At 42.4% G+C, this 27,403-nt stretch overlaps 2 protein-coding genes across 3 annotated transcripts in view; one reads left to right on the top strand and one right to left on the bottom strand.

Annotated features, from left to right (window-relative positions):
• tmtops2b (teleost multiple tissue opsin 2b) overlaps window positions 1-14,539 on the top strand; it is a 28,483-nt gene extending 13,944 nt beyond the window's left edge. The window contains exons 3-4 of the mRNA XM_062534399.1: window positions 6,083-6,316; window positions 13,889-14,539. Coding sequence (XP_062390383.1) covers window positions 6,083-6,316; window positions 13,889-14,110 — 456 coding nt within the window. The 3' untranslated portion in view covers window positions 14,111-14,539. The remainder of the gene's footprint in view (window positions 1-6,082; window positions 6,317-13,888) is intronic.
• The window catches only part of st6gal2a (ST6 beta-galactosamide alpha-2,6-sialyltranferase 2a), a 57,596-nt gene continuing 38,693 nt past the window's right edge, over window positions 8,501-27,403 (bottom strand). For both annotated transcript variants that reach the window (XM_062534397.1, XM_062534398.1), the window contains exons 4-7: window positions 24,448-24,545; window positions 22,853-22,954; window positions 18,337-18,511; window positions 8,501-12,313 (exon numbers count right to left, since the gene is read on the bottom strand). In XM_062534397.1, coding sequence (XP_062390381.1) covers window positions 12,066-12,313; window positions 18,337-18,511; window positions 22,853-22,954; window positions 24,448-24,545 — 623 coding nt within the window. In that variant the 3' untranslated portion in view covers window positions 8,501-12,065. The remainder of the gene's footprint in view (window positions 12,314-18,336; window positions 18,512-22,852; window positions 22,955-24,447; window positions 24,546-27,403) is intronic.

Genomic DNA, 27,403 nt, shown 5'->3' with positions numbered 1-27,403 from the left:
TGCCCTCTGATTGAAAATATTACCTCATCATGTTGGTGTCGTTGTTGTTTACATCACAGCCTCTTACAGTATGGCATCTTTTGTTCGAGTGCTTGATTGTAACTGAATGAGTATAGGAAGGACATAGGAAAGACACAGTGAGTGTGTGCGTGTCCGCACAGGGTCAACAGTTCAGGGGCAGCACAACTGAATAAAACTACCCAGACACAACAGCAGCTGCCTTACAGACTTCTGCTTGTAAACATGCTGGATTAGTTGTGTGCTTAAACTGTTCAGAAGTCACTTTCATCTCACCGTGTTGTAATTTGTTTTTCTTATCGCAACGTAGACGTGGGTGCACTAAATTGAAACCCCAGTGGAAAGGGTCGAGAGTTCAGCTCTCCCTCCAGTTTCAGATGTTTGAGCAGCACGAACACTGGCTTCTGTAAGAGGATTGTTCATAAATTACTGTCCTTTTACTAAAGAATGGAAGACTGGCTCATCAGTATACTGCTTACCTAAAATAAGTTATTAAAGATGTACAAGTATTATTTTAATGTATTAATTGGTCTTGTCTACAGGCTACTTTACACAGGTTTGCCTGCAGTCATTCAGTCTTGATTGTCATGCAGCCTGATGAGGAAGGTTTTGGTTAGACTAGTTTCATGCAGTCATACATTATTTAATGCCCGACTCTACTAAGACTTCAAACAAAAAAAAAGGTCCACTCCACTTTGCTATTTTATGATTTTCACAACAGAACAGCTCTTACAAGAGTTATGACTGATACATTCCTTGCTTCAGAGCATATCAGAGCTTCCCCTGGTCATACATGGCAATGCTCCATCAGACACTGAATGTGAACAGACCACATTAGCATACCGGTAGTTACCTTTTTTCCCACGCCATTTTGATGCTTTCAGTCTCCTTTGAGTTTGCATGCATTATTGCAACCTATATATTGTCATGCATCGTGGAGGTGTGTGTAGCAGTAGCAGAAATGCTGTCACCTTGCTGTATGTTGTCTTCTATCCAAAATATGTATCTTAAAAATACTCATCAGGAATGCAAGTTGTGGTGTGGACAGCAGTTGTGCGCGAAAATGCACTCAAACTGTTGCTTTTTGCTTGTGATATCTTGTCAGAAAACAGCTCAGAGCCACAAGTCTGCTGCCGAGTGTAGAGAATAACAAGTAGCAAGACTACAAACCTTGTTTACCTGTTTTCTTCATGTGGTAAGAGGGCATTTCTGATGGGGCAGAGAAAGTCAAAAGACATGATCAGAATGCATAGTCATAGGAGTGTTTCACTGATTTATTGGAGAATCTTGTTGTGAGAATGTGATCAATCACCTACAACATGTGGAAAACATGTGAGGTGGAAAAAAACATTTTGAATATGTCTGATTCTGTATTGCAAATTGTAAATTGAAGATTGTTTTGTTGAAGTTTTATGAAGCGAGTAAATTAGAGACCACATCAAAATGATCACACTATCTTGCTATATTCTGAAGTGTATAGCGAGATTACACTGTAAATGAGTCATCTTAACAGGTGTCTTTTGGGTCAAATTCTCCCATTTGCCAGTAAATCACACCTAAGTCCCTTTTTACACGCTTCCAGTTCCGTACTTCTCAAAGCGTAAGCAAGGTGAACTGAATAGGGAACAGCCTACAGGAAAATGTTTTATCACTTAGAGTATTAACAAAATGTGTGCCTGTGTGGTGATGGTAATGCTCATGTTGAGTGATGTTGGTGAGTTGCTTCTAGGGATTATGGGTCATTGAAATGCTACTTTCTTATTTTTGATGGTTTTGATGTTTGTTGTGGCCTCTTAGGATGAGTACATGGTAGAACTGATGGGCAAAATGATTTTCAGCAATTTTCAGAGTATTATAAGGATTGCCATTAAGGAGAAGACCCCTCTTGAATACAAAAGGCATTTTAGTGGGTAGTTATTGCTCCCTTCTTGTTTCAATGCACAATTGATTACGTTCTGAATTAGTATTAACCTGTCCATTTGGAGGTGTCAAAGTTGGACACTCAGTGCTTACTTGCATTACATACAGTATATTTCTCCCAGGATGGAGTTGATTTAGTTCGCCTTATTAGGTGAAGATTCTTGGACTTCATATTACGGATTTAAACGCTGTAGCAACTATAGTTGTAAAAAGTACGTTTCTATTCACAAAGTCAACAGTGCACCACTAAATATCTTTGTGTCTCCAGCACAATCAATACTTTAAGCCATATTCTTATTGTGGATGGTCATCCACTTGACAGTTTGTGGCACCAACAAATAATTACAACAACAGACATGACAACAATAGTATAGCCTTTATGTGTTTTGTTTTAAGATTGAGGCTGTGGCATTCTGGGTACACTACACACATTTTTACAGTGTAGTATTGTGAACATACTGTGAACATACTTGTGTTTTAATGAGTGCTGCTCTCTGAGCATAACTCAGACATTGAAGTTGTTTGAACATTTTATAGTCAAACTAATTAATGATTTTGAGTTACCCGTACTCAAGTTTACTGCCATGACACAAGTTGTCAGTTCTTTTCGGCTTTAACAACTTTAAATTAATGATCTACTTGATGGAAATTTTGAGGCAATCGGTTGCCTAAATGAAGTCAACAAATAAAGTCAACAAATTAAAGTTTACAGTGTACATTCTGTAGTGTTTTATTTATTCTACCCTGAAATCAATTCATGAAATTTATGTGCATCTTTTGAGTCTTTAATTCATTTTTGGCAGAGACTGTAGATGCCAGATACTACATCTGTGTGCAATATGCTCCATAATCTTAGCCCTACTACTGAAAAGGCATGCATAAATACAAATCACGGAAATAGGAAAGATTGTATGCCAATGTCATTGTACCCAACTTTGCACATTTTGTCCATCAGTTAGTCATTCATTTTGAGTAAATAGAGATGGGAAAAACAGCCTCAGACAGTAAAAGTCCTACCTCAGATTTGTTGTGACCATTCAGTTAAAAAAAACCCCAGCAGATTCTTGTTAGTTCTACTGCTCAGCCAAGAGATGAGCTAATAGGGAAACCACCTGTTTTAGGGACACAGGTTGAAACAAACTGGTCTCATGCATTTGATTTAAGATTACGTCTGGGATGATCTGATTACAGGTGGTCTGCCTAGACACGTCACTGTTTACACACGTGTCCAAGGTGTTTGGCCAGAGACACTGCTGACCATTGTGTTTAGATTCCGTGACTGCCAAAGTCACATTCATTATAACTCCCATTGCGTGTGACGCATCGGAATGCATTAGTGTTTACAAAAGATATATGGACATACAGTAGATAAGCAAGCCTCAACCATTCCATTGTCTGTAGCAGGCTGAATCAACTCTGTAAAAAAAGATCTATACTCCCAAAACTCACATATCTTTGTCAAAGTCTTCCTGTTTATTCCAAAGTCTTTTTTTTAATAGGCTGGGTGGAATTATTTCATCATTTATCTGGAACAATAAATCTGCTAGGGCTTGGAAAAGTCTTGTAGCACAGCAGCCCAAATATTCTGGTGTCATGGCTCTTCCAGATTTCCTATCATATTGCCGAGCCTGTAACATTCGCCCCATATTACGTTGGCAATATGAAGACCCTGGTGCAGATGCAGTCTCTTGGCAATCTATTGAATCTAATTCATCTTCGCTGGCTGCTCTTGTTTATGTCCCTCTCCCCTCGTTGTGACGTATACGGCTCACACAACAAACCTGTTGGTCAAATCCTCCCTGAAAGTGTGGACTCAGATAACAAAAGCCCTTTGAATGACAATCCTTTTTTCGTTTGAATCCCCTGTGTTATCCTTATCATTATTTCAGGCCGTCCGTGATGGATAAAGCCGTCTTTATTTGGAGCAGTGCAGGTATCAAGCGATCCCATAATCTCTATCATAATGGGACCTCTGTCTCCGTTCAACATTTGTGTGATAACTTTAATATGCCTGAAAATCACTTTTCCTCACTTTCTTCAAAATTGCAACTTCACTAGAAATAATTCCTCAGTTTTTCAAAGTCGACCTCCATCATTTAAAGTGTAAAATTATGTTAATTGGTGGCGTTCTGAACAAGACAAGACAAGTCAATTTGCATTATCACTACATGTACTTAGGTGCCACTTCTACTATTTTATACCACTAACAATGCTCAAAATGTAATTACACTTCTGTGGTAGTGTGGTGAGGGTTTCTACAGGAAAACCAATGTATTGTAAACTCTGGAAGTGTAAAGAGAGATTATACCAAGAAACCTGCAAAAGCCTATTGTTGAACACCTGCTCACACACCACACACATGTGCACTTAATGGCCCTCTCACATCGTATTCCCTCATCGATGAGCAGATATCACACTGTAAGTATTGTCATGCAATTAAAAGCTCGCGTATGCCTTGTTTGGATATATGAAGATATACACCAGAGTTCACTAGATACTGTATTGTCAGATGTGGATATATATAGATATGAGATGGCGTTTACATAAACATACTGTAGTTCACATTACTGAGGTAGTGACACGTTGTTTGTAGAGAGTCTTATATCTTGGTGTTTCATAATGGATTTTGTAAAGAAATCTGCAATTTGGAAGTAAGCAAATTACAGATGTCATGACATGCAGTGAGTCATAGATACAAGAAGAGCGAGATAGAGGGAGAGAGGAGGGGGGGGCTCCTTTAATTTCTGCTTGTTATCACTCACATGCAAATGCACACACACACACACACACACACACACACACATTCACACCTCTTCATACAGATGATGCACCTCTAACCTCTGGTTCATCCTTCCTAAGCCGAAGAGACAAGTCCTCGGCTTCACGTAGGAGACCTTTGGCAGCGGTGTTACAAACAGTGGATGACATGTGGGCCTGCCTGTGTGCCCTTGAGCTGAAGGTCGTGTTGATGTTTTGATTCACTGTGGTTAAACCCACAGGAGGATACTGAAGCACATTAATACTGCATGGCTTTGATGGAGCCGTAGCACTGTCATCATTTGACTTGATCTCTGACCTGCTCACGGTCCCAGAGACATGTCTCGGCATTTATAATGGAGTTGCCTCGTCTTTCTTGGATGACCACTGACTCATGTGGTCACACAGTAGGCTACACGCACACACACACACACACACACACAAATTCACCTTCATTATATCACAACACACACACAGCTTGGCAAAATGCACTCATAAATCATAGACGCAGTCAAGAGAACCCTCCCAACAACATACACTGCGTGACGTCTTTAAATAAAGTGGGATACTTAACGGGACACAAAAATTAAGATATGTTTTAATTCTGTTATTTCTGCACAGTGGTCAGTGAAATTCAACATTCTGTGTTTAATGATATATTGTAACAGAATGAAGTAATAATTAACATGTCATGAATGTTAATGTATGCACCACTCCTTCCAAACGCTCTCCCAGTAAGTAGTCTTATTTCAAAAGTACAGTATGCTTATTTACATGAAGAGTTCATGTTTCTGTGAGGACTTGAGCAGGGACAACAGGGAAGTGCGGTGATTAGTGGGTACTCAAGCTGCGCTGCATTGTGCACTAATAACCCTCCTGAGAGCAAACATAGCTGCCCATTAGAGTGTGTGCCTGTAATTATGACCGCCGTGAATTCATGAAAATAATGGGGGGTGGGTGGGTGGTGTGTATGTGTGTGTGTGTGTGTTTGGGGGAGGGGGGTTACTTGAGTTGTAGAATTGCTGTATAATGTTGTGTTATAATGTTCTATTTTTGAATAGATTATGTAAATCAGAGCCATAGTATTATAGCACTTAGTGTGTCTATAGTATTTAGTTTATCTCTGTATAGTATTTAGTGTATCTGTATTTAGTTTATCCCTGCATACTATTTAGTGTATCTGTATTTAGTTTATCTCTATACAGTATTTAGTTTATCTCTGTATTTATTGTATCTCTGTATAGTATTATTTCTATACCGCTGCATAGAGCTACAGTATACCTTTGAGCTACAGGTTGTGCTTTTTTGTGAATATTTCCTCCAATAAACATAACCGTACATATCCGTCCTTCTTCTGTACACACTCTTAATCTCCTCTAATCTGCAGGTGGGGAAAATCCGACGGACCGCGGCCAGAAAGCGGGAGTACCACGTGCTCTTCATGGTGCTCACCACGGTGGTGTGCTTCCTGCTGTGCTGGACGCCCTACGGAGTGGTGGCCATGATGGCCACGTTCGGGCAGCCCGGCCTCATCACACCCGTCGCTAGTGTGGTGCCCTCGCTCCTGGCCAAGAGCAGCACTGTCATCAACCCTCTGATCTACATACTCATGAACAAGCAGGTAACAAGCACTCTGCACTATCGACTCTGTAGTACTTCATTTACATGTCTTCATTCACCAGACACTTTTCATCCAAAGGGACTATTTACGTACTGTACGTGCACTATATTACAAGGGATTGCATTGTCCCTGTTACTGTAACAGTGTTACATTGACCTGTCCTGTACCAATTTGGGGTTAAGAGCCTTGCTCAATAGTGGAAGCCGGGAATTAAACCCACAACTTGTTGCAGCATGCCAAGCCAAGCTCCTTAGCCACTATGCTACTACCACCGCCCCTTTTCATACTACTCTCGCCACACAGGAGGAGAGATTCTTTTTCACTGCATGGGTGCAATGTATTATTTTTTTTATCATTGTAGTACCTGTTGTAGTCATTGCGATCTGGATGCTGCTCAATCTTCTTCTCTAATTATGAACATAATCCTCTAACTTTTGCCATGGCATAATGAAGCACTAGATGGGTAAACGTTAAAGAGGAGAATGAGGTTTGCTCTGCGAGAGGAGGCATGCCAGATGTTTATAGTGGATTACCAACAGTTCACATGATTGAACAGAACTACATGGAGCCAACAACAGTACTATTCTAATCACCTGGATATATTAAAAAATAATACCTATCATCACCAAAATACACATCATTTAAACTGAAGTAACAGACAAGTCTGTTATCATCACACTTCAGGGGTGTACATCCTGTGGCTGAAGCAACAGAGAAAACAATTTACTGCGAACGAGGCAAGAGGCCACAGCAAAAGCAAAATCCCGACTCTCACTGGGATATCCCGTTGAGCGTAGAAATGGGTTTTTGGAAATGCCAAGCAGTCGGGAAGTGTCCTTCTCTCAGACCCCCAAAGAACTGGTCAGAGTATAGCCTCGCGGCGCGTAGGGGAGGGGCGGCGAAGGTTATGGCCGAAGTTGTGTCCAGTCGGGCCCAGTGGTGGCATCTCACCACCAGTATGGACACAACTTTCTACTTAGATCACAGGGTCCATGTGGAATAAGAAAGATGCCGAAAATAAGGTTTTATTTTGCGCGGCACTGTGGACGATTAGGAGTATGGGATTTTTCCCTGATGCCCACCAGCTTAGATGTGTGTGTAGATATGAGGAAGGTGCCATCTGGTCTGATATCTGAATAAATATTGAGAAAATCAGAGAGGCAGTCATTTTTGAAAACTGTGTGTAATCGTGCATTGTAATACCAGATACTGGCATCATGATTATTGTCAGCATGGTGGCACAAATTGAACATGACTGAGAAAACACTTAAGAGATGATTTTCAGAGGCCTTAAGGGTGATGTTAGCCTGGATAACACCAGACCGCCTCTCAAATCTCAACTGAGAATTGGGACTGACTTTGGGGACCTTTAATTTACTTTCAATCTCCAAGGGCCCTATTATCCTCAAAAACGGATGGTCAGAGGCATAACGTTTGTACACATTAAAGGCGTGGCCAGTCCACATTCACTAATTTAATGGTGGGATTTTGTGATTAAACGCTACAGGTGCTGGGCACTAAGGGATTGTTTGTTGTTGTTATGTTTCGTAATCAGTCAGGTGTGTTTTGGTTGTAACATCCTTTAAACCAATGAGAATGACGTCATTCCATTTGACAGCAATCAATCTGCACGTGAGACCGTATGCAACAAGGATTACACTAAACTTTGCTTTACCAAAAACCTGTTTGTCACTAGTAGAGTATAGCCTACATGCATGTGCGCTCACCTATTATTTGAACTCATAGGTAAAGTGAAATTAACTTCACCATGGTCTCATGGTCAAAACAGTTATACAGTCAATCACTTTCACTATTGACTGATAAGAGGTTACCATTGAAAAACACAACAGTCACTCCAGTAATGTTCAAATGACTGAATAAAAATCCTAAGGATATTTATCCTCTAGCTAGTTTGGCATCACTCTGCAAATCACTGGTTCTTGAGATGTCATTATAGTTTTTGTAAAAACTAAAAAGTAGCTCCTGCTTAACAACTGAATCAGTAGGCTTCTGAATAGAAATTGAATAGTCACAGGGTTAGATGATTCTAAAAGTACACATTTTCCCACATGCTCCTGGAACTTACAACTGATCTCAGACATTCATAAGTATGGTGTGTGTACAGTATATCAGTAAGGACTGTAGGACTGTGTACAGTATTTCAAGTAAGGACTTCAGTTTTTCAATGTGCAATCCCTTTATTTACATAATATAAAACAACAAACATACAAGAAGATCTTTAAGAACCAAAAAAAAAAAATCAAAGCCCTGAAAAATGATTAATCACAAACTGATTCAAGTCTAACAAAAGAAAACTTCATAATCAAACGAGACAACATCAACAGAAGATGCCATGGCTTTACAGCGTGAACTGACTTGTTTTTGTTTCATCTAAAGTATTTGAAACTCTTCACATGTAAGCTCAAGAAAGTTTAAGGAAGTTTAAAGAAAGTTTAAGGAAAATCAATTTGTCAAGGCTAAGTGGTACAGACAGAAAGTAAGATAGAGAGAGAGAGAGACAGAGAAAAAGAGAGAGAGCGAGAGCTTGTACATTAGATGTATATTAAATGGCCAACATGGACAGTGACCCTTCATGTGTCACCTCTTCATGAGCTCACGAGTGTTCCACAGCTGGCTGTTGGCCCAAGTCACTACAGTATCACAGCACCGTATTCACCGCAAAACAAAACAGCAAAACAACAGCAGTAAACAAAAAGAATCGATTTGGCACAGTATCAGGATTTCATCGCCTTTGCTCCGCCTATAGCGGCATTGGGTTTGATCAAGTGTGTTTCTGGCTGTACGTCTGGAGAGATACATCCCTTGCTCTGTCGGTAAAGGGAACTCTCCAAAGAGACTCAGACGATCGATTGTTATCTGTTCCAGTGCAATGGATCTAACAGAGTCGTTTAGGTGTCCTGCGCTACAGTCGGGTTGTGGAAATTCGGCAAACCCTACAGCAGTGGACCTGGTGTCATTTCAGTCCAAATGAAGCAAACACGGATAGCGTGCAAGAGGAGATTAAATCCAGGACACACTGTGGTTAACACAGCTAATAGTAAAAATGGATCAGGCACTGCAAGGCACAGTGCTACCCTTGTTGGGTAATGGTTCAGTGGAAGCAGTGGTGTGGTTTGTATGCCTTGTCTAGCCACTTCAGGTTTGCCATGTGAAAGTACTTCTATGCTAAGATTATTATGTTTCCATACAGCAAGAACACTGATCAAGAAGTAACGTTTACAGCCCTCCTAACAAGTGCATGCTCTCCGCATTTTACTATGATTATGAATTCAATGAACTATTTTTTTATTTCCTTTTCTTTTCTTTATTTTTTTACAAATCCATCACAACAATGCTAGTAACATATGAAAACAGCAATTCTAATCTTCGCGAGTCTCAAAAGACACGTTTTTATGACATATAAAATAGTTTGGAGTACATCTTGCTTAACTGAAATGGGTAATTCTTAGTCAATGACCAGGGTTTGTAAGGTGGTCATTTTGGTGTATCAACCTAAAAAAAAGTCTATGTATGTGGATTACAGGAATTGGCTACTATGTTACATTTAGTAGTCTAAACATGTCAATAAGTGACACATCCTTTTTTAAATGTAATGAATTTGCATTGTTGCCATGAGAACCCACATTCTCAGATTAAAACCTAGCTGTGTCCTCTTTGAACAGTTTAGGCATCATGCAACTCCAAAAGAAAGATTTCAAGGACATGTGCATTAATGTTGTATTGTTGTGTGAGAAATGTCTCCTTTTAATCCATAATAATAATAATAATAATAATAATAATAATAATTTTCTGACATTTACTGAGAGAAGGCAATCTGTTGGCATTCCACTGGGGAAAAGCGTGGGGTGTTGAGGGATGTTCTGTGGAGGAAGACGGATGTTGGAGCTATGCTGGCTAAAGCCTATAAACCACTGCATCTCCACATACCCCTAATTCTCCTTTATTACATCAACAAGCTTCTGTCCATCACAGTCATGCAGAGAAAGGAAGAGGAATGGAAGAAAACAAAATGGAAGCAATGGCGAATGCAGTAGAGTTCAGGATTAGTCTGGAGGCGTTGGTGCTCAGAGGTGGCCTGAGGAAACTACATTTAGTAGAGCTGGTGTAAGGTGCCTCCTCTCAGAATACACCTGATCCCATCTCAGGTGAACAACAACGCCCACCTGGCCTAAATACACCTGATCCAACCTCAGGTGGACAACGCCCACCTGGCACAGGCACTGGTTTGGCCCGGAAGGCTGAAGATTTCTCTTAATCAGTGTCAGTTTAACTGCACCTCTTCTTTGTTGTTTTAAAAAAAAGAGTGATGAGAAAAAGAAGAAAAACATCTGGCACGACATGATCAAAGTTGAGCTGTGCAGTGATTTGTACACCTGAGTGAATGCTTACAAGAACTGCTATATACAATACTAAAAAAAAAAAAACTCCAGTTGATTCCCTTCCTACCTCCAAACACCTAAAACAAATACCTCTTTCCTCACACGAGGACACTTCATGTCATAACACACAAAAACGGCAGGTGAATGGGTGGACTTTACACTCTTTAAGAAAAAAAAAATCTATTTACATCACTCATGGACGACATTCAGTTAAAAGATAATTTTCCCATAATTCCATCGCAATTTTCCACATATCAAGACACATGAAATGGCTTGTGAGCCTCCATAACATCATTATCAGCAAAGTCTCCACAAAGTTCTGAAACAACATACTCGGACTCAGTTGCGTAACAGAGCACGGGTGAAAAGTCTGGACACTTTGGTGACCACAATCCTGTCCTTAAATCACGGAGGTCTAAGTCTTCCACCCTCTGTGAGAACAGAGACTGCTTTCACACAAAGTGCTAGCTGAACAAGTTGGGAGTATCAGCCTGCCGCACTTTTCCAGCCAAAGGGGCTTCAGTGGCACAGGCTGTGTATTGCACTTCTGCTCGCCAGCGGCTTATCAGACAGGGAGAGGGTAAGGACACTCCATTTCCACTGGAGCAAGGAAACAAAAGGTGAAATATTGGCTGCAGTCTAATGTTAGACTTTGTTATGAGGCCTCTGGCAATTAATTTTTTATTTTTTATTTTTGCTCGTTGTGGTGTGTGTGCGTGCGTGTGTGTGTGTTTTGAAATGGTGTGACTGAGAGACATTCAGTTTAAAATACCACAAAATCCCATCCCCTACAGACCATGGTAACCAAGTTCTATTTAAGGTCAGGTCTGAGCTACACGATCAGACCTATCAGCTGCAGACATCTTCTTTTACGGTTCACTGCCTTCGGTCAGGCTACCCTTAATCCTTGCAATCTCACAGGACACAGACACAACAGCAAAACACCAAAGTCAGGAGTAAAACACTCTCTTAAAAACAACTCTATTGCTAACCTAAGACACCCTTTACCTCCCCCTCCCCCGTCAGTTCAGTAGATGCAATCAGTGAGGGCAAAAACAGGTTCTACTTCCTTCTTATGGAAGCAGACCATTTACAGTTTTTTTTTTCTCTGCCTTTTCAAGTCTATGGATGACGTCCCTGTCATGAGCCTAATTTCTGTCTTGAAGAGTCCCTCCACCTCTCGTGTGGTTGGGTATTGCACCTTCAATCACTTTTTTTAAAAAAAAAACTCTTTTTAAAATATTCTGTGTGTCTGGCAGAGAGGGATGTTTTTTTTCTTTCCTTTTCTTTTTCTTTCAAAGAAATCGCAAAAAATATCTGACCCAAGAGGCATTCAAAGCCAAACGAGCTCAGGGGTCACACTGGACAGTGCTGAATCCAGGAAGCGTGACCTTGCCCTTGGTCCGGAGGTCGCGCTCGGGGCCCGTGTTGATGCGCTGCACCAGCATCTTCTCGTAGAGCAGCGGGTGGTAGGCGCCCAGCGTGCAGGCGGCGTCGAAGTAGCGCTCGTGGTAGTGGCACAGGTCCGTCTGGCGCACCGACGGGATGTACTCGTACACGTGCACCTCCTCGCACAGCGCCATCATCAGGAGGATGCCTGCAGTACAGGGAACACACACACACACACAGTTCCACATCACCAATCAGATATCTACTTAGTACTTTGATACACGTACATTTATGTGCACTCATACAAACACAAGCCCACTATGATTGGCATTCAGTTACATGATATACAGTACAATTCCACAAAGCTTCCCCAAAACCATGCACAGATGGTTATAGACTCTCTCAACTGCAGAAGCAAACATGTGCCCTCCTAAGGCCTTTCCGGTGGCACAGCACTGAGCTAATGGTAACTGGGGAACAAACAAAATAAAAACGTTTAAAGTCAAAATCTTGTAACATTACATGAAAGTCTGATTCATTTTCATTTAAATGTATCAGCGTTGATTTTGGACTTTTTCTTAATCCTTTAGAAACAGATTGAAAGGGTCTATACAACCATTGTAGAATTATTACTAATTCTACTAATTACTACTAGAACTATAATGTATAATGTAAAGGCTGACAGCACTTTTTCTCCCACAAAAGTCACCCCTTTGATGCAAACCTGAGTCATCTGGAGCTCATTTTAAAATGGAAATCACCACCAATGTATCTGACGAGACAACACTGGGGTGCCATCTTGTCTTTGGCGCTGTCAGATAAATTGTGGGCCTTAGCTTGACCCGTTAAGTACACGGTGTTCTTACGGAGGAGAAAGGAGCCGGACAAATGACATCTAGTCGCCCATCCCCCCCCCCCCCCCCACATCCACGGCAGTGCGAGTTCTTGAGAAAAGCGTTTTTTGATGGAGGCTGACAAGGCAGTAAAAGGAAGTGGCCGAGAGCGAGAGCGAGCGCAGATGAGATTTCGGAGGAAAATCGCACCCAGATTAGGCTTGAGCCCCAACACACAAAAACAGATGGGCCGGTGATGAAACGGGATCCAGGCAACCCTAACTCTCATGCCTGCTCTGGTCCCCAGCGACACAAGTCTGACAGATCAAGGTCTGGCTGCCTAACAGTCCACATGTTTGGTTAGGGCAGTCTTAACAACCCCCCCCCCCCCCCACCACACACACACACACACACACACACACACACACACTCACACTCACACCTTATTGCCAAGCTATAATCAGTGGACAACAGATGTGTCATTTTAGGGATTAGTATTCCAAGTTCTACATTCTAAATTGTCTGATTTGGCAAGAGAGTAAAATAAACAACTCTACTGCTGTTCCCCCATACAGACCAGCGTGCTGAAACAATCCCATGTGTTGAGGCAATCCAATGTGTTGTGTAAACCAATGACTTTATTTCTTATTGATTCCCTTCATCTCTCCCCTGTCTTCTTCTCCCTTGATCTCTCCTCTTTCTCCTTCCTCCATCTCTTCTTCCCCTCCCTCCATCTTCAACATGTCCCCATTCTTTCAACTTGACTCATGCGCTCTCTATCTGTTTGCTCTCCGTGAATTTTGCACCTCGCCTTCTTCTCCCTCAACCCCCCCAACCCTCCCTCCCTCTCTCTGTTTTTCCAACACCCGCCTCCCATCTCACTTTCTCCAATCTTCCACTTCCACACGCCGTTCCCTTTGTTTTCCCCGCATTCTTTCCTCCTCTCCCAGTTCAAAAGGTGTTTCCTGATCATGATCGGCTGCCTGCGGAGGCAGGCGGAGAACGGCCAGTCGTCCATGCCCTCCAAGACCACGGCCATCCACCTCAACCGCCGCATCTACAGCAAGACGGCGCCCCAGCTCTCCGTCCACCGGCCGTCCACCAGCCTGCCCAACCACTGCTGCAGCACGCCGGCCACGGAGAGGAGCCACTCGCACATCAGCGCCTCCTGAGTGCCCGCGGCGCCATTACATGTCAAAAGGGGGATTTTTACCGTTGACTGTCGACAAGACTGGAAGCTATACAAAAAAAATAAAAAAGGCTTACGAACTCGCCGGCTCATTCCATGGATGGAGAGTGAACACTGGTTCGTGAACGTCAAACACGACATTTACAAGTCACTCGCTCTCCACTGAACCAAGCTTTTTTTTGCTGCTGAAAACAGATCAAATCCTGCTTCTCGCCGAATCAGAACTCGTGCAGCGTTCCGTGACTGCGCTCATAAAGGCAGCGGCTCATTATTTTGTCATCTCAACTTGGAAGACTAAGGGGTTGTGATGTGGTTTTGGTTGGCTGCAGGCGTTCAACTAGAATAATACACAATGGGGGGGACACTGTGTCTCAACTGGCTACAGTGCCCGTACCTAGGGTTGGGTACCGAACACTGTACTATTACTGGTACCAACCGAATTAGGTCGGTATTACCGAGTATTAGTTCACGTGAAATCAATCGTGCCAAATTTCGGTATTTTCATATGCATCAGGAGTGGAGTGCACCAACTGAGCTCATGTCTGAGTGTAACATTATGTCTGTCTCAAAAACAAAAGTTATTATGGCTTACTTAATACGCACCATTTAAACCTGCATGTGTTGCACCAAGAGTGGGCATAAGTTATGAATCAGAATAGTAGGCCTATACGTACCTGGTAAGAACTTAAAATAATAGTGACATTTGACGGGAGTGCTATGGAATGCACACATCGTTCTGAATCACGAGTGAGCTGAATCCATTCAAAATGGTCAAACAAAGGTCAAATGGTCAAACAAAGACTTAAAAACAAACAAACTTAGTTCACAGTTCAAAGCCTATGTGACAGGAAAGCCGCATGCTAACGCTATTTAAATGTATCATGGCTACGATAAATGGACATGGTGTCTTAACAGCATTAATAATATCCAGGCTATTTGCCAACTACTAGCTAATGTTGGATTTGTTGTGACAACAGTTGCTAACAGCTCTAGTCCGCTGCGCCATGCAGACTAGAAGCGGTCAGCCGATAAGAGAAACACAGCTGCAGAAATTAGAACCCCTGCAGGCTCTACGTAACGTTCCACGATGGGACAATGTTCCGCATTAAATCGAGCTCATTCACATTCAGTTCAAATTCACGTTTGCATTGGAATGTTTTATTTGTCAAAGAATAACCAAACAACTAAACTAATTTAAACTAGCCTTCTACGCTGGCCTGCTAAGAGACTGACTGAAACAAAGTAATTTAAACAAAGATAGAACTGGGAAGGAGGCTATGCATGAATCACATACAAAAGTGGATGGATTGTCTTTTTCATGAACATGGCCATAAAAAGCCTTATCATCAAATAACCCTAGTGGACTAATTATTTGTTCCATCTTTGAGTTTGATTAAGTCTGTTTACTATCCACTGTTTGTATGTTCATACTTAGGAGGGAAGACGGTGAAGGAGAGGGGTTTGTATTGTGTTAAACATGTTCTCTGTATAAATTGAGTTTTTTGCAACTTGAATTAAATGTTGTGGTTGTCACAAACAAGGTGTTACAGATTCAGTAAGGGTAAGGTATTGAACCAAGTACCGTTGAAAACCGACACTGAGTCTCAGCTCAGCATCTCAGCACCGGTACCGATATTGGTTCAAATGCGACAGGTACCCAACCCTACCCGAACCATATTAAGGTCTGGTTCGAGTTCAACCCAGATCATTTCCTGATCCCATCCCATCTTTTTCTCCCCCTCATTTCCTGTGCCAGTCACTGTTACATCACTGGCAGGACATCATCAGGAAGAGGTCATCCTTTGAAGGAGAGTAAAAAGAGGAGCGTCCATCTTTTTGTGGACGTGAGATGGCAACCAAAAGACATGTCTTTGTTGTGTGCATTTGCAGTATGTGGGTGTGTGTTTACACAGTGCTGTTTTCTGTTTTTAGAGATTCCAAATTAGCGGCTCTGGCAATGCAAGGCATGCATATGTGTGTCATTTTGTGCCTGTGTGTGTGTGTGTGTGTGTGTGTGTGTGTGTGTGGAGAGAGAGAGAGAGAGAGAGAGAGAGAGAGAGAGAGAGAGAGAGAGAGAGAGAGAGAGAGAGAGAGAGAGAGAGAGAAAGGGATTGTGTATGTGTGTGAGAGTTCTTCAGTTTTTTGGGCGTGATCTGGTGATGACGTGTCTTTTCCCGATGTCTTATTAATGTGTGGCGACTCGTATGTCCACTCCCAAGTGTGCACACCAGCCAACTCTCGTTCGGTCTTTCTCTATCTTTCTCTTTATCAGGCAAGCGGCCTCTGTATTCATTGTGTTATTATGTCAATTTGTCCACGCTTGATTTCTTTCTCTGTTCTGCTTGCTTGCTCTGTGGAGTAATTTGTTGTATCAAATTCTCTATGTTGTTCTTTAATGTGAAGAAGAGATTGTTCCTGATTTCAAACAAGTGCAATAAGTGAATGGATGTTTAGTTAGACTGAGAATGCTTGGGTTAAAAAAAAAAGAAAAGGTAAGAGGAAAAATGCAGCATTTTCTAAATGTGACTTTCAAAAGCTGTTATGAACGCACTCTGATGAGACCCATATGACTGAGATATGACTGTGTGTGATTTAATAGGATTGTAATTTGAACTCCAACAAATGAAAAGGAAAAAATACAGCATTTTCTAAATGTGACTTTCAAAAGTTGTTACGAACGCACTCTGAGGAGACCCATATGACTGAGATATGATTGTGTATGATTTAATAGGATTGCAATTTGAATTCCTACAAATGTCCTGAGTGCTTGCTCCTTGTCCTGTTACAAAACCTGTATAAACCGTGCCAAACAGGAGAAAGTTGTTTGTGTGTTGCTCGGTCAATTTGGTGGTTTTTTATTTTCATGACACCACACCATACACACAATAACTACAGTGACAAACACGTAAACACACACAAATTGCATGGTTTCCCAACTGCCAAATCAGGTTCACTTCTTTCTCTCTCTCCACAGGCACTGATTACAGACCTTGAGGGGAAACATTGTAGGCAGAATAACTACCCTGTGTTTCACACATCCTGTCAAAACACACATATACAACACACACACACACACACACACACACACACACACACACACACACACACACACACAAACTGTCAGCAGCACTAAATAACAGTCCACAAAGTGCAGATCATTGTTTGATGACAGAGCTTATGACTTCACACTGGCTGTATATCAACAGTGGCCAGAATTGGCACTGGAAAGAACATCGCTGACCTGATTTGGTGATATGAGGATAGGAAAATATAAATGTGCCAATGGGTGATAAAAATACACACAGAATCGCACGCCACAGAATCCTGGCACTCCACAACGAAGAGAGCGCTATTTGTTTGCTGCTCAATCCCCCCAATATATTCTGCCTGTAGCTATGTAGTTGCACAGGCAATCCACTCTGCACACTGTCCACGAGCACCTAGTTCTGAACTCGGGGTCTGTGTGGCTCAGCTGCCTGGGGTTGTGCCGTCTTTTCTTTTCAAACGAAATATTTCTTGGAATATGCACCGCCTGTCACATGAATGAAATAACATGTCTATATAATTGCTCACAATAATTGAGGGAAAGTTCAAGCACACCTAGTTAATATAAGGATCTTCGAAATGTCAAACGGCTGCATGTGAAAGATAAAGTATGCGTGTGTATGTGTGTGTGTGTGTGTGTGAGGGAGAGAGTGAGAGAGGCAGTGAGGAAGATGTGCTCTTAAATGCCAAACGACTGTTTGATGTATGCATCCATGGAGTTACTATCAAATTATCAGAGGTGCTTGGACACCGAGGGAGAGGTAAAGCTTTACAAACTGCTGAGCGGGAGACGCGCGCGCACACACACACACACACACACACACACACACACACACACTGTTGAGCGGGAGACACACACACACAAACCGCTGAGCGGGAGGCTAACCATTTCTCCATCTCCCCCTTCCCCCTCCTCTCTTCATCTCTCTCAGGCTTTCAAAGTTACATCCTTCCATGATTACACTCTCTCTCACTCTCACACACACACACATACACACACAAACCACTGAGCGGAAGGCTTCTCTATCCATCTCCTCTCCCCTCTCCAATCTCTCACATGCAGTGAAATGATCACACACACACACACACACACACACACACACACACAGACACACGCAAACAGCTGTGTGACATGCTGAATGGCCGTCTAGTGGGAGGCCTCACCGATGAAGCCGGAGGAGGGGGGGTTGGGCTGGATGTTCTCCAGGGTGTTGCCTTGGATCACGTCCCACAGCTGCCAGATGAAGCGCGGGTGCAGGATGTAGAAGGGCTGCGCCGGGAAGTGCTTCCGGTGCTCCACGTACGGAGAGAACAGGTTGTAGTCTGGGCTCATGTACCACTGCGGAGAAGAAGAGACCTCTTTACATTCACAGGGGAGATAATGAGAACGGCTTTACATTCACTGGTGAAATAATGATGATGTCTTTACATTCACTGGTGAAATAATGAGGATGTCTTAATGGATGAGGTCTTTACATTCACAGGTGACATAATGATGACGTCTTTATATACACAGGTGATATAATGATGATGTCTTTATATAAACACACACACACACTGGTGAAATAATGAGGATGTCTTAATGAGGATGAGGTCTTTACATTCACAGGTGATATAATGATGATGTCTTTACATTCACTGGTGAAATAATGATGATGTCTTTACATTCACTGGTGAAATAGTGATGATGTCTTTACATTCACTGGTGAAACAATGAGGATGTCTTTATATACACACTGGTGAAATAAGAAAGATGTTTACATAGCTGAAACAACACATACACATTTGCAGGTGAAATAATGACGATGTCTTCACATACAGTACAGAGGAGAAAGTATTTAGGGTATCACTTGTTTTAGCTTTCTACACCGATTAAAAAAAAAGAAAATGATGAGAATAGTCCTTTAAGAAGCGCAGGGCTTCCTATGGCCTCCATCTTGTGTGCTTCTCTTCCATTTCCTTCATCATTATACAAGACAAACCGCTACATTAAACTCTGGGTTGAAGGTCTATGGTCAGTTCTCTTGATGCGAGAAATCTTCCACACCTTAAGCACTGAACATGATTAATAAATCAACCTGCCCTCATTAACTATACATTACAAGGACCACTGCGCCTCAACCAACTAGTAATTTATTTAATGGATGACATCCAGGTTACGGCATGAAGTGAACGGCTCTAAATAATATACGTATATATTTGCCTATAAATAGGCTTATATAAGTGGACTTGGATATCTCCAGTGCTCTGACTGATCGTACTCTCTATAGCACAGTGATGATGAAGAGCTCAGTGGCAGTCCTGTCTTTAATCAACTCATACATGTGCACGTCACACACCTCTTCTCAGGCTACTTCACTGGCTCTCCAGCCCTCTGATGTTTGCCTTCAGAGAAAGCACGTACAGGTGAGCCGACATGATCTCCCTCCAGGCCTCTCCGAACAACGTTTCAGCCGCATGTCCTGTATTACAAAGCTTCTTTTCTATTTGGACCATTTGTGAACAGTTAACGCTACCTTTTTTTTTTAAAGTCTTCGTCTATATTTTTCTTCGGGGCATTCGGTTTCAATTCCATTGTTTTTACCCCAGCTCCCGCTGGAACCCTCCCCCTAATACAGAGCTCTGGCTAAACTAAGACATGTTTACTCTGCCACAGGGGGAATAACGGTCCACTTTTCGGGTTTGCACATGTGGAAAATTAGCCACACGAATAAAATAAATGGCAAAGAAAACCTAAAGAGGAAACCAATTTTGTGAACAATTAGACTCTGACACGATTACTCTGTTCTTTCATACAAAGAGGCACCATTGTGAAGCTAATAGACAATAGGACCGAATGGGACAATGTGTCCAAAGCTCTACAATACCACAGAAGAGGTGTGTGTGTGTATGTGTGTGTGTGGGGGGGGGGGGGAGTAAAATTGCACCATCCACCATACCAGCCAGCGAGCTATAAATAGCAGCACCAACGTCACTGCCAAGACACTCCATCAACACCAGACGGAGGTTAATGGAACAATGTCATGTGGGGAATGCCAAGGATCGGAAGAGGGGGAACATCACGGTATTTTATCGGAGACAAAACATCAAATTGGTGCATGGGGAAATGAAAAGGCTGAAGAGAGGAGATCGAACTAGGTGGACAGAGTTGCCACAGCACTGCATCTCATTTCATGCCAAATGCATGTAAAATTCCCTTCCATCTGCGTCCTTCTGCATCCACACCACCCACCGACTAACCAGTTTGGACATAGCTTCTCCTTTATCGGTGTCTGTGTCTACACTACCTACATGACTTCTCATTCACGGGTCATTCTTTTTCAGGTTAGTTTTACACTGTAGAGTAAAAGTGAAAACCATAAAATAACACTTGTGAGGTTATGTAGCAAATAAAAGAGTGTTAACAAAGCTAATTGTTTTCTATTATAGGGTGTTCAAAGCAGCCAACTTTTGCTGTGATGAAAGCATCTCACTCTCTTGGCACTTTTTCTGCTCCTTCAGTGGTGAGCTGAAATAACCCACCGAAACTGAAAAAATCGACGAAAGAAGATACATTGATTCAAATGTTGTGTTTTAGGCCCCGTTTCGCCTCTGAATGTGATTCTTGAAAACTCTGGTTTCACATTTGAATGTAAACTGAGAAAAAACAGTTTTAGGCAGTCTACGCGCCAAAAGTCTTAGGCTGCCAACTTCACAATACATGGCTATATGACCAATGTTTGCATTTTCATTGGACTATGGTGATCATGGATGCATTCAGAGTGGCAGGTTGTTTGCATTTGCAAATACAAATCAAATGGTAATGGTAATGGTAATGGTAATGGGCTTGAGCTTCTTGTTACACTACTACCTACAGGTTTGACATGGCATATACACGGGTTAATGCAAACTAAAACTTTTCTGAAAAAAGACAACTGTGCACAATGTTATTTTTGAAAACGAAGAGCATGAAGTTAAGTAGCTTAACTTCAATGCTAACATTATGCAGAGATAAGTGTGTTTTGAACATGAGGAGTGTAACCTTAGGAACAGCAGTACTCTATTTAAATAGCACAAAGAAACCATCACTAAGGGGCGTCATATTATTAGTAACCTACTTACAGACCAAGTGGAGGAGAATAGGTTAATTTGTGTACAGACATACTCTATTTCAGGGGCAGCATTAACATCCCAACTCACTACTAAGGCCTATGCCACTGAGAGAGATTTTATTATTGACGGTAGAGGCCATGCCAGTGACTAAAGGGCCCACTGTGACGGCAGTTATTCTCAGTAATGAAATAAAAGCCTTTAAGAGGGCAGATCGAAATTCAATTTGATGTTGTTTGTCAAAGGAGTGTCATTATTTCTTGTTGAAATTGTATTTTATTTCATATATTGTTTACTAACTCATGACATAACAAGCTATTAGTAGTCAGTTGTCATAAAATGTTTGTTAGTTGACTCAGTTTTTGGTTAAATATGATGATTTAATTATACATGTGTAAAGAATAATAAAAGATCTTGCATGTCTGTATCATCCCGTTTAGAAATAAGTTACATTTAGCCAATTTTAGCATGGCAGCTCACCTTCATGTCACCTAACCTCACGTGTTTGCTGTGCAAGCTTACTAACTGGAAGCTCAAGATAACAGAAGTAGGCCTGTCTGCATGCAATTGTAGCCAAGCCAAGGAAGAGACGCCATCAATCTTAACTTCCATGAAAGAGTGGGCTTTTACATGTGTCTGAATAGCAGCACACATTGAGCCTCCACCGTGTCCAAAATTATCTTTTTTGGGGGGGGGGTGCCTTTCAGTAACAGAATATTTACCTGACTGCATGATATGAAAGGCTTTCTGAAAAAGCTTCTCAGTTTACTAGATGGCATGTCCTTTCAAAGAAACTATGGGTGCTAGACCCTACAGTTTCTTTGGTCTTAAAATAGCTCTCTCTCTTGGTTTAACCTTCTGGAGGACGGGAAAAGGAACAATAATGGGATTGGGATGGGATTGATGATGACGACCCCAATGACTCTAAATAGTCCCTCATATCTAAGTAATTATAGACTCTATTCAATCTCAATGACATCCCCTTTAATACATCTCATTGAGGGTGTATTCAATCTCGAGTCTAGAGCTTTTGGTTCACACCATAGTGAGCTGTAAGTACATTTTATGTAATTGGTGTGAAAGCTTGTTTTCCAAAATCGGGTGTGCAACACATAAATACTGTACTTGTGTCATCCAGAGAACGGATCACCTAAACTCCAGCGAAGTTAATTTGTGTGAAAAAAAATGTGTGAAGTCAGAGTCTGTCTATTTTTAAATTCTGTGGGGCTTTTCGTTTTAATTTCCTTTAATTTCCTTTTGCTTTACAGTTACTATCAATAGTAAAATTCCTCCCCATGACAAGAGTTTGCCATATCATGATGTTAATGATATAGTTGATGATGACATGTTTACATAATGCACTGCAAGATGGACAGGTCACAAGTAGAAGGAAACCAAACATGGCAGAAGGCAGAGTTCCAAAATAGGCAAGGAAGTGGTATGTTTTGATAATGTCTGTGAATCAAATAGTGACATTATTGTCTGACATTATCATGAAGTCTAAAAAAAATCCCTTTCAAATAAAATATGTTGAGCCATGTGATAAAAGATGATTTGAAAATATGTGTATGTGTTGAGTAGTTGTGTATACCTTGTGTAGATTGACAGCATAGGGTGCAGGATCCCAAGCCACCAGCGTGACATTCTTGTAAAGCGAGCTGCTATTAAACTGATGCTTGGGGTTGGCAAGGATCTGTGGAGGAAGAAAAACACACACACACACACACACACACACACACACACACACACACACACACACACACACACACACACACACACACACACACACACACACACACACACACACACACACACACACACACACACACACACACACACACACACACACACACACACACACGTCAAAGGAATCAGGGGACTGGTAGCACTATGAAGACAAACTCAATATCAGTCAAGCACTCTCACACATTCAAATAAACATCCACATTGGACACTAAGCTAAGGATTCTGTTGGAGGCGCACCATGATATAGTCTGTTTCCAAAACAGGAAGCAGAGATATGCCCTTCAGCCAGCCTGGTCTCTGCCTTAGTTATGGAAGGAATTGGATGGAGATGGTATTACAAGGAGGCTTCAAATCCCCCACTGCAAATATCAAGAAAGACTTGGCATGATTTGCACCGTGTCTGAGTCCACTGCTGGTGGAAAACGATGCGCAAATGACTCCTCGACAGGTAGCAGCAGCAGGCAATACGTGGTCATGGGCTCATGGTAATAAGAAATTGCACCACTGTTAGTTCCAACCTCACACTGTAATTGGCCGAGAGGCCATGTAATGAATACCAATATATCTCAAGATAATGCACTGATGTGATCCTATCCACTTCACAGTGCTTTCTGCAGCCTATTGCAACTTGGCTGCTGCTACTAGCCTCCATAGTTTCATTTACTAGACAAAATAACACTGATTGTTAAGAGGAAATACTCAATTTAAAGGCGTATGGTTACCATAAGAAAAATGACAGGACAACTTTGGATATTACGGTACCTAGCCGCAGCAAGTACACCTTCACTATACCTGCTACACCATCCAGACTCATGTTTCTTTAGAAAAGACATAGAGGAAACATAAAGAGACTGTAATATATCGTGCACTCATTTTTATTACCTCTGCCAAGGAGGTTATGTTTTCATCAGGGTTTGTTGCTTTGTTTGCTTGTTTCTGTTTTTTTTTATGTTTTCGCTTGGCGGAGGTCTGCACTCTTGGAGTGCTTTTCTAGTTGGCTATGTGAATACAACCTTAACAGAATGGTGTCCAGGTCTCCTTCCTTCCTCTACTTCACAAAAGCCTCGCAGTATATTATTACATGAGTAATCTGTGCAACAGCCTACCCTTTTAAGATAGAGGACTCAATGATCTCTTGATCTCGATTAGATGCTACATCTTCAAGAACTACTAAAGGCCGTTTCTGGTTGTCATTCATTACTTCTACACTTTACATTAATTACCTTAATGATATACTTAATTAGAATGATTTGGTTCAAGACCAAATCAACATAAAACAAACTGCTTCAAGGGAGAGAGCAATCCACACACCTTTTCATAGAGCACTTCAATTATGGCACATTGTGCTTTTGCATGGCTGAGGGGCTTCAAAGGACACACACACACACACACACACACACACACACACACACACACACACACACACACACACATACGTACCTGTGAATTGATGATACGTATAGTGGTTTTATTCCCCACGTCCCGCTCATAGCCTTCTGTGGGGGCAGCATTAAACCGCAGAACAGCATCATGGGAATCTGCGGTGGAGAGCAACAGATGGCAAGACGTTAGAAGTGGCGTGCGTCACATCACATCTGTCTTTGTCAAAACACCTGTTCTGTTCTCAACAGACTGAAGGTACAAAAAATCAAATTCACCCAAACTTTCATGACAATTCCAGGAACAGATCCCTGAAGGACGACTGATTGTTTCCCATAACAGCTTTTTGTCAAAAAGTCAAACATCAAACTTTTAAGTTTTAGGCCAAAACAACTTCAGGGTCGACTGAAGCACAGTCAGTTATCATCTTTTCTTCCAAATTCGCCCCCCCACTACATAATCAATCTCATCTCTACTGCCTTATTGAGAGGTCTATTCACCAGGAGAGGTACACCCAAGAATAATATCTTAAAGCATCATAGGCCAAGGACATCACACACCAGGAGGAGCATTACTAAGTGCAAGGCATCATCCTCGCCTTTTGAATTAGCAAATCCACATCGCAGGAGGCGGTTTCTGCTGCGGGGCTGAAGGCAAACCTAGCATAAACATTTCGTGTCAACCAGGAGCTTGAGGAATTAGTTGCGCATTGGGAGGATCTGCCAGCAGCATGCTCCACCACATTCTCATAAGATATGGTGGTGGTGGGGGGGGTGGGGGGTGGACTACTCCCTCCAGGAGTCAGAAACTGCAGCTCTGAGAGGGGAGAATCCTACTTCCCACTGAGCAAGAAACGTCTATGGACGTCCAAAAAACAGCACAAAATAGTCCAGCCTGACCCCATTCGGGACGTCTATAGACAGCCAAAATTAGTTGCAAATAGACGTTCTGGCTACTCTGAGGACGTCTTCTGGATGTCTAATTAAGTCTTTCAGACGTCTTCAAGCGACACCTATATCACACCCAGAACAACACATCTATTCAACCTCCAGGAAATACGTCTTAAAAACGTTCATTCTGGCTAGTCTGAAGACGTCTTCTGGACATATTTTGGACCAGTTTTTGCTCAGTGGGTTACCAGAGGTGGAAAACTACAGCTTCAGAAAGCAGTCCTAGTTCAGAAAGTCCTACCACATATCTGTGCCAACCATTCACTGAAACCAGCTGATTCTAATTAGCACAACTCTTCAGCCAGGTGTCGATGAGATCAACTGTGTTAAGTGCACAGGTAGAACCAATACATGATTGGACCTTTGCTCTCTGACGCCGGAGTCTTCCACCTCTGCTACTTACTACCCACTAACACTACGCCAGAGCACCAGTGTGCTGCAGGTGATGATTGGAGACATGGGTGGTGGAAGGGTAGGGTTGGGGGAGGGGTATGGTGCGGTGGCACTGAAAAATCTCCAAAGCACGACCAGGATCTGGTCAGTAGCGAAGACTGGAGAGGCAGAGCCGAGATGACCCAGCCCACCGCGCGGCCCCTGACGCAGGCACACGGAGGAGCCCAGAGACCACATCGGCCGTTTCAATATGCGCGGCGTGTCGTGCTGTGGCCTCGACACGAGAGCGGCTTATCGTGACAGAAAACCGGCTGTGGCCGAGACCCTTTGGTGTGGAACATCAGCGTTGAGAGGCCAAGCAGAAGAGAGAGAGAGAGAGAGAGATAGACAGAGATAGAGAGAGAGAGAGAGAGAGAGAGAGAGAGAGAGAGAGAGAGAGAGAGAGAGAGAGAGGAGGATGGCTGGCTAAGATCCATGGATTCACACACACACACACACACACACACACACACACACACACACACACTCGCTGCGGACAGCTCACACACGTCGGATCCTTTGAACGGCACCCAAAAACTCAGCATCATCATCTCTTTCTTCCCGCTGCTGCGTGGAACCTCAAGCTTGGCACTCGGGGGAGCCGTCAGCGCTCAGACGGGCCAGATGGAGCCCAGCGGCCGGCCAATCAGAGGGTTTATTCTTGGACCGTGCTTGTGCCACACCGCCTTCCCACACACACACACACACACACACACACACACACAGTCCTGGGAGACGGGTAACAGGGTCTCCATATGCACTGCTGTATGGAGCTCAGATTTCGTGTGTGTGTGTGTGTGTGTGTGTGTGTGTGTGTTAGGTTGTGTACAGTAGGTGTAGGAGTTGTAGAGCTCCACACTAATTGGAAGATTGGAATCCGTGGATACATGCTCGCATACACCGCTAGGAATTACCAACAGGAAACATGAGAGCTGAATGCAGGGTAGTGCTGTAAAAAATTAATGTACAAATTTATAAAATGATATGACTACCATGATTTATTAAAAATGTAATGATGGAGCGGAAAAAAAGGAGCACAGAAAAGCGTAGTGGTCTGCTCAAAAAGACGGTGATTTCCAGCAACAGCAACCAATGACTACTACCTATGGTGACAACTTGCGTGACAGACTGTGCACATAACAAAAATACTTGAGTTGATTTGTTCAACAAGGTCACAGACTGCACACATAGTGACAAAACTGGGAACACTTTTCTAGAAGCACGTGCCTCTTAAATCATATATACCACCGCTTGCATGAATGACATCTCATTAAGTTTTTTTCCAAGTCCTTGTCCATCATCCAGCGTAGGCCATTAACAGCCAAGGCACGGAAACCGTTCTCTGTTGAACCATTAGTGGAGCTCCAAACCTCCATGTGGGATTCTCTGGGTCTCACTCCCTTGCATTAGTCTAAGGGCCTGAAGGGCTGTAATAAATTATTTGAAAACAATGCACACGTCACCAGGGAACGTTAACCCATATGCCTGCGCACAGTGGCATAACGGAACTCAAATGAAGCCAGTGGCTGCTGATCGGAACAGAAACACTGCCCTCTAGTGACAGAGTTGTGCTAAATGACTAAGAGTTGAATGAAGAGAGAGTGTGTGTGTGTGTGCGTGACACCGCATTTTCA

This window comes from Sardina pilchardus, chromosome 4, assembly GCF_963854185.1.
Source record: "Sardina pilchardus chromosome 4, fSarPil1.1, whole genome shotgun sequence".
Classification (NCBI taxonomy): domain Eukaryota; kingdom Metazoa; phylum Chordata; class Actinopteri; order Clupeiformes; family Clupeidae; genus Sardina; species Sardina pilchardus.
This window is presented reverse-complemented; position numbering and strand designations above follow the sequence as displayed.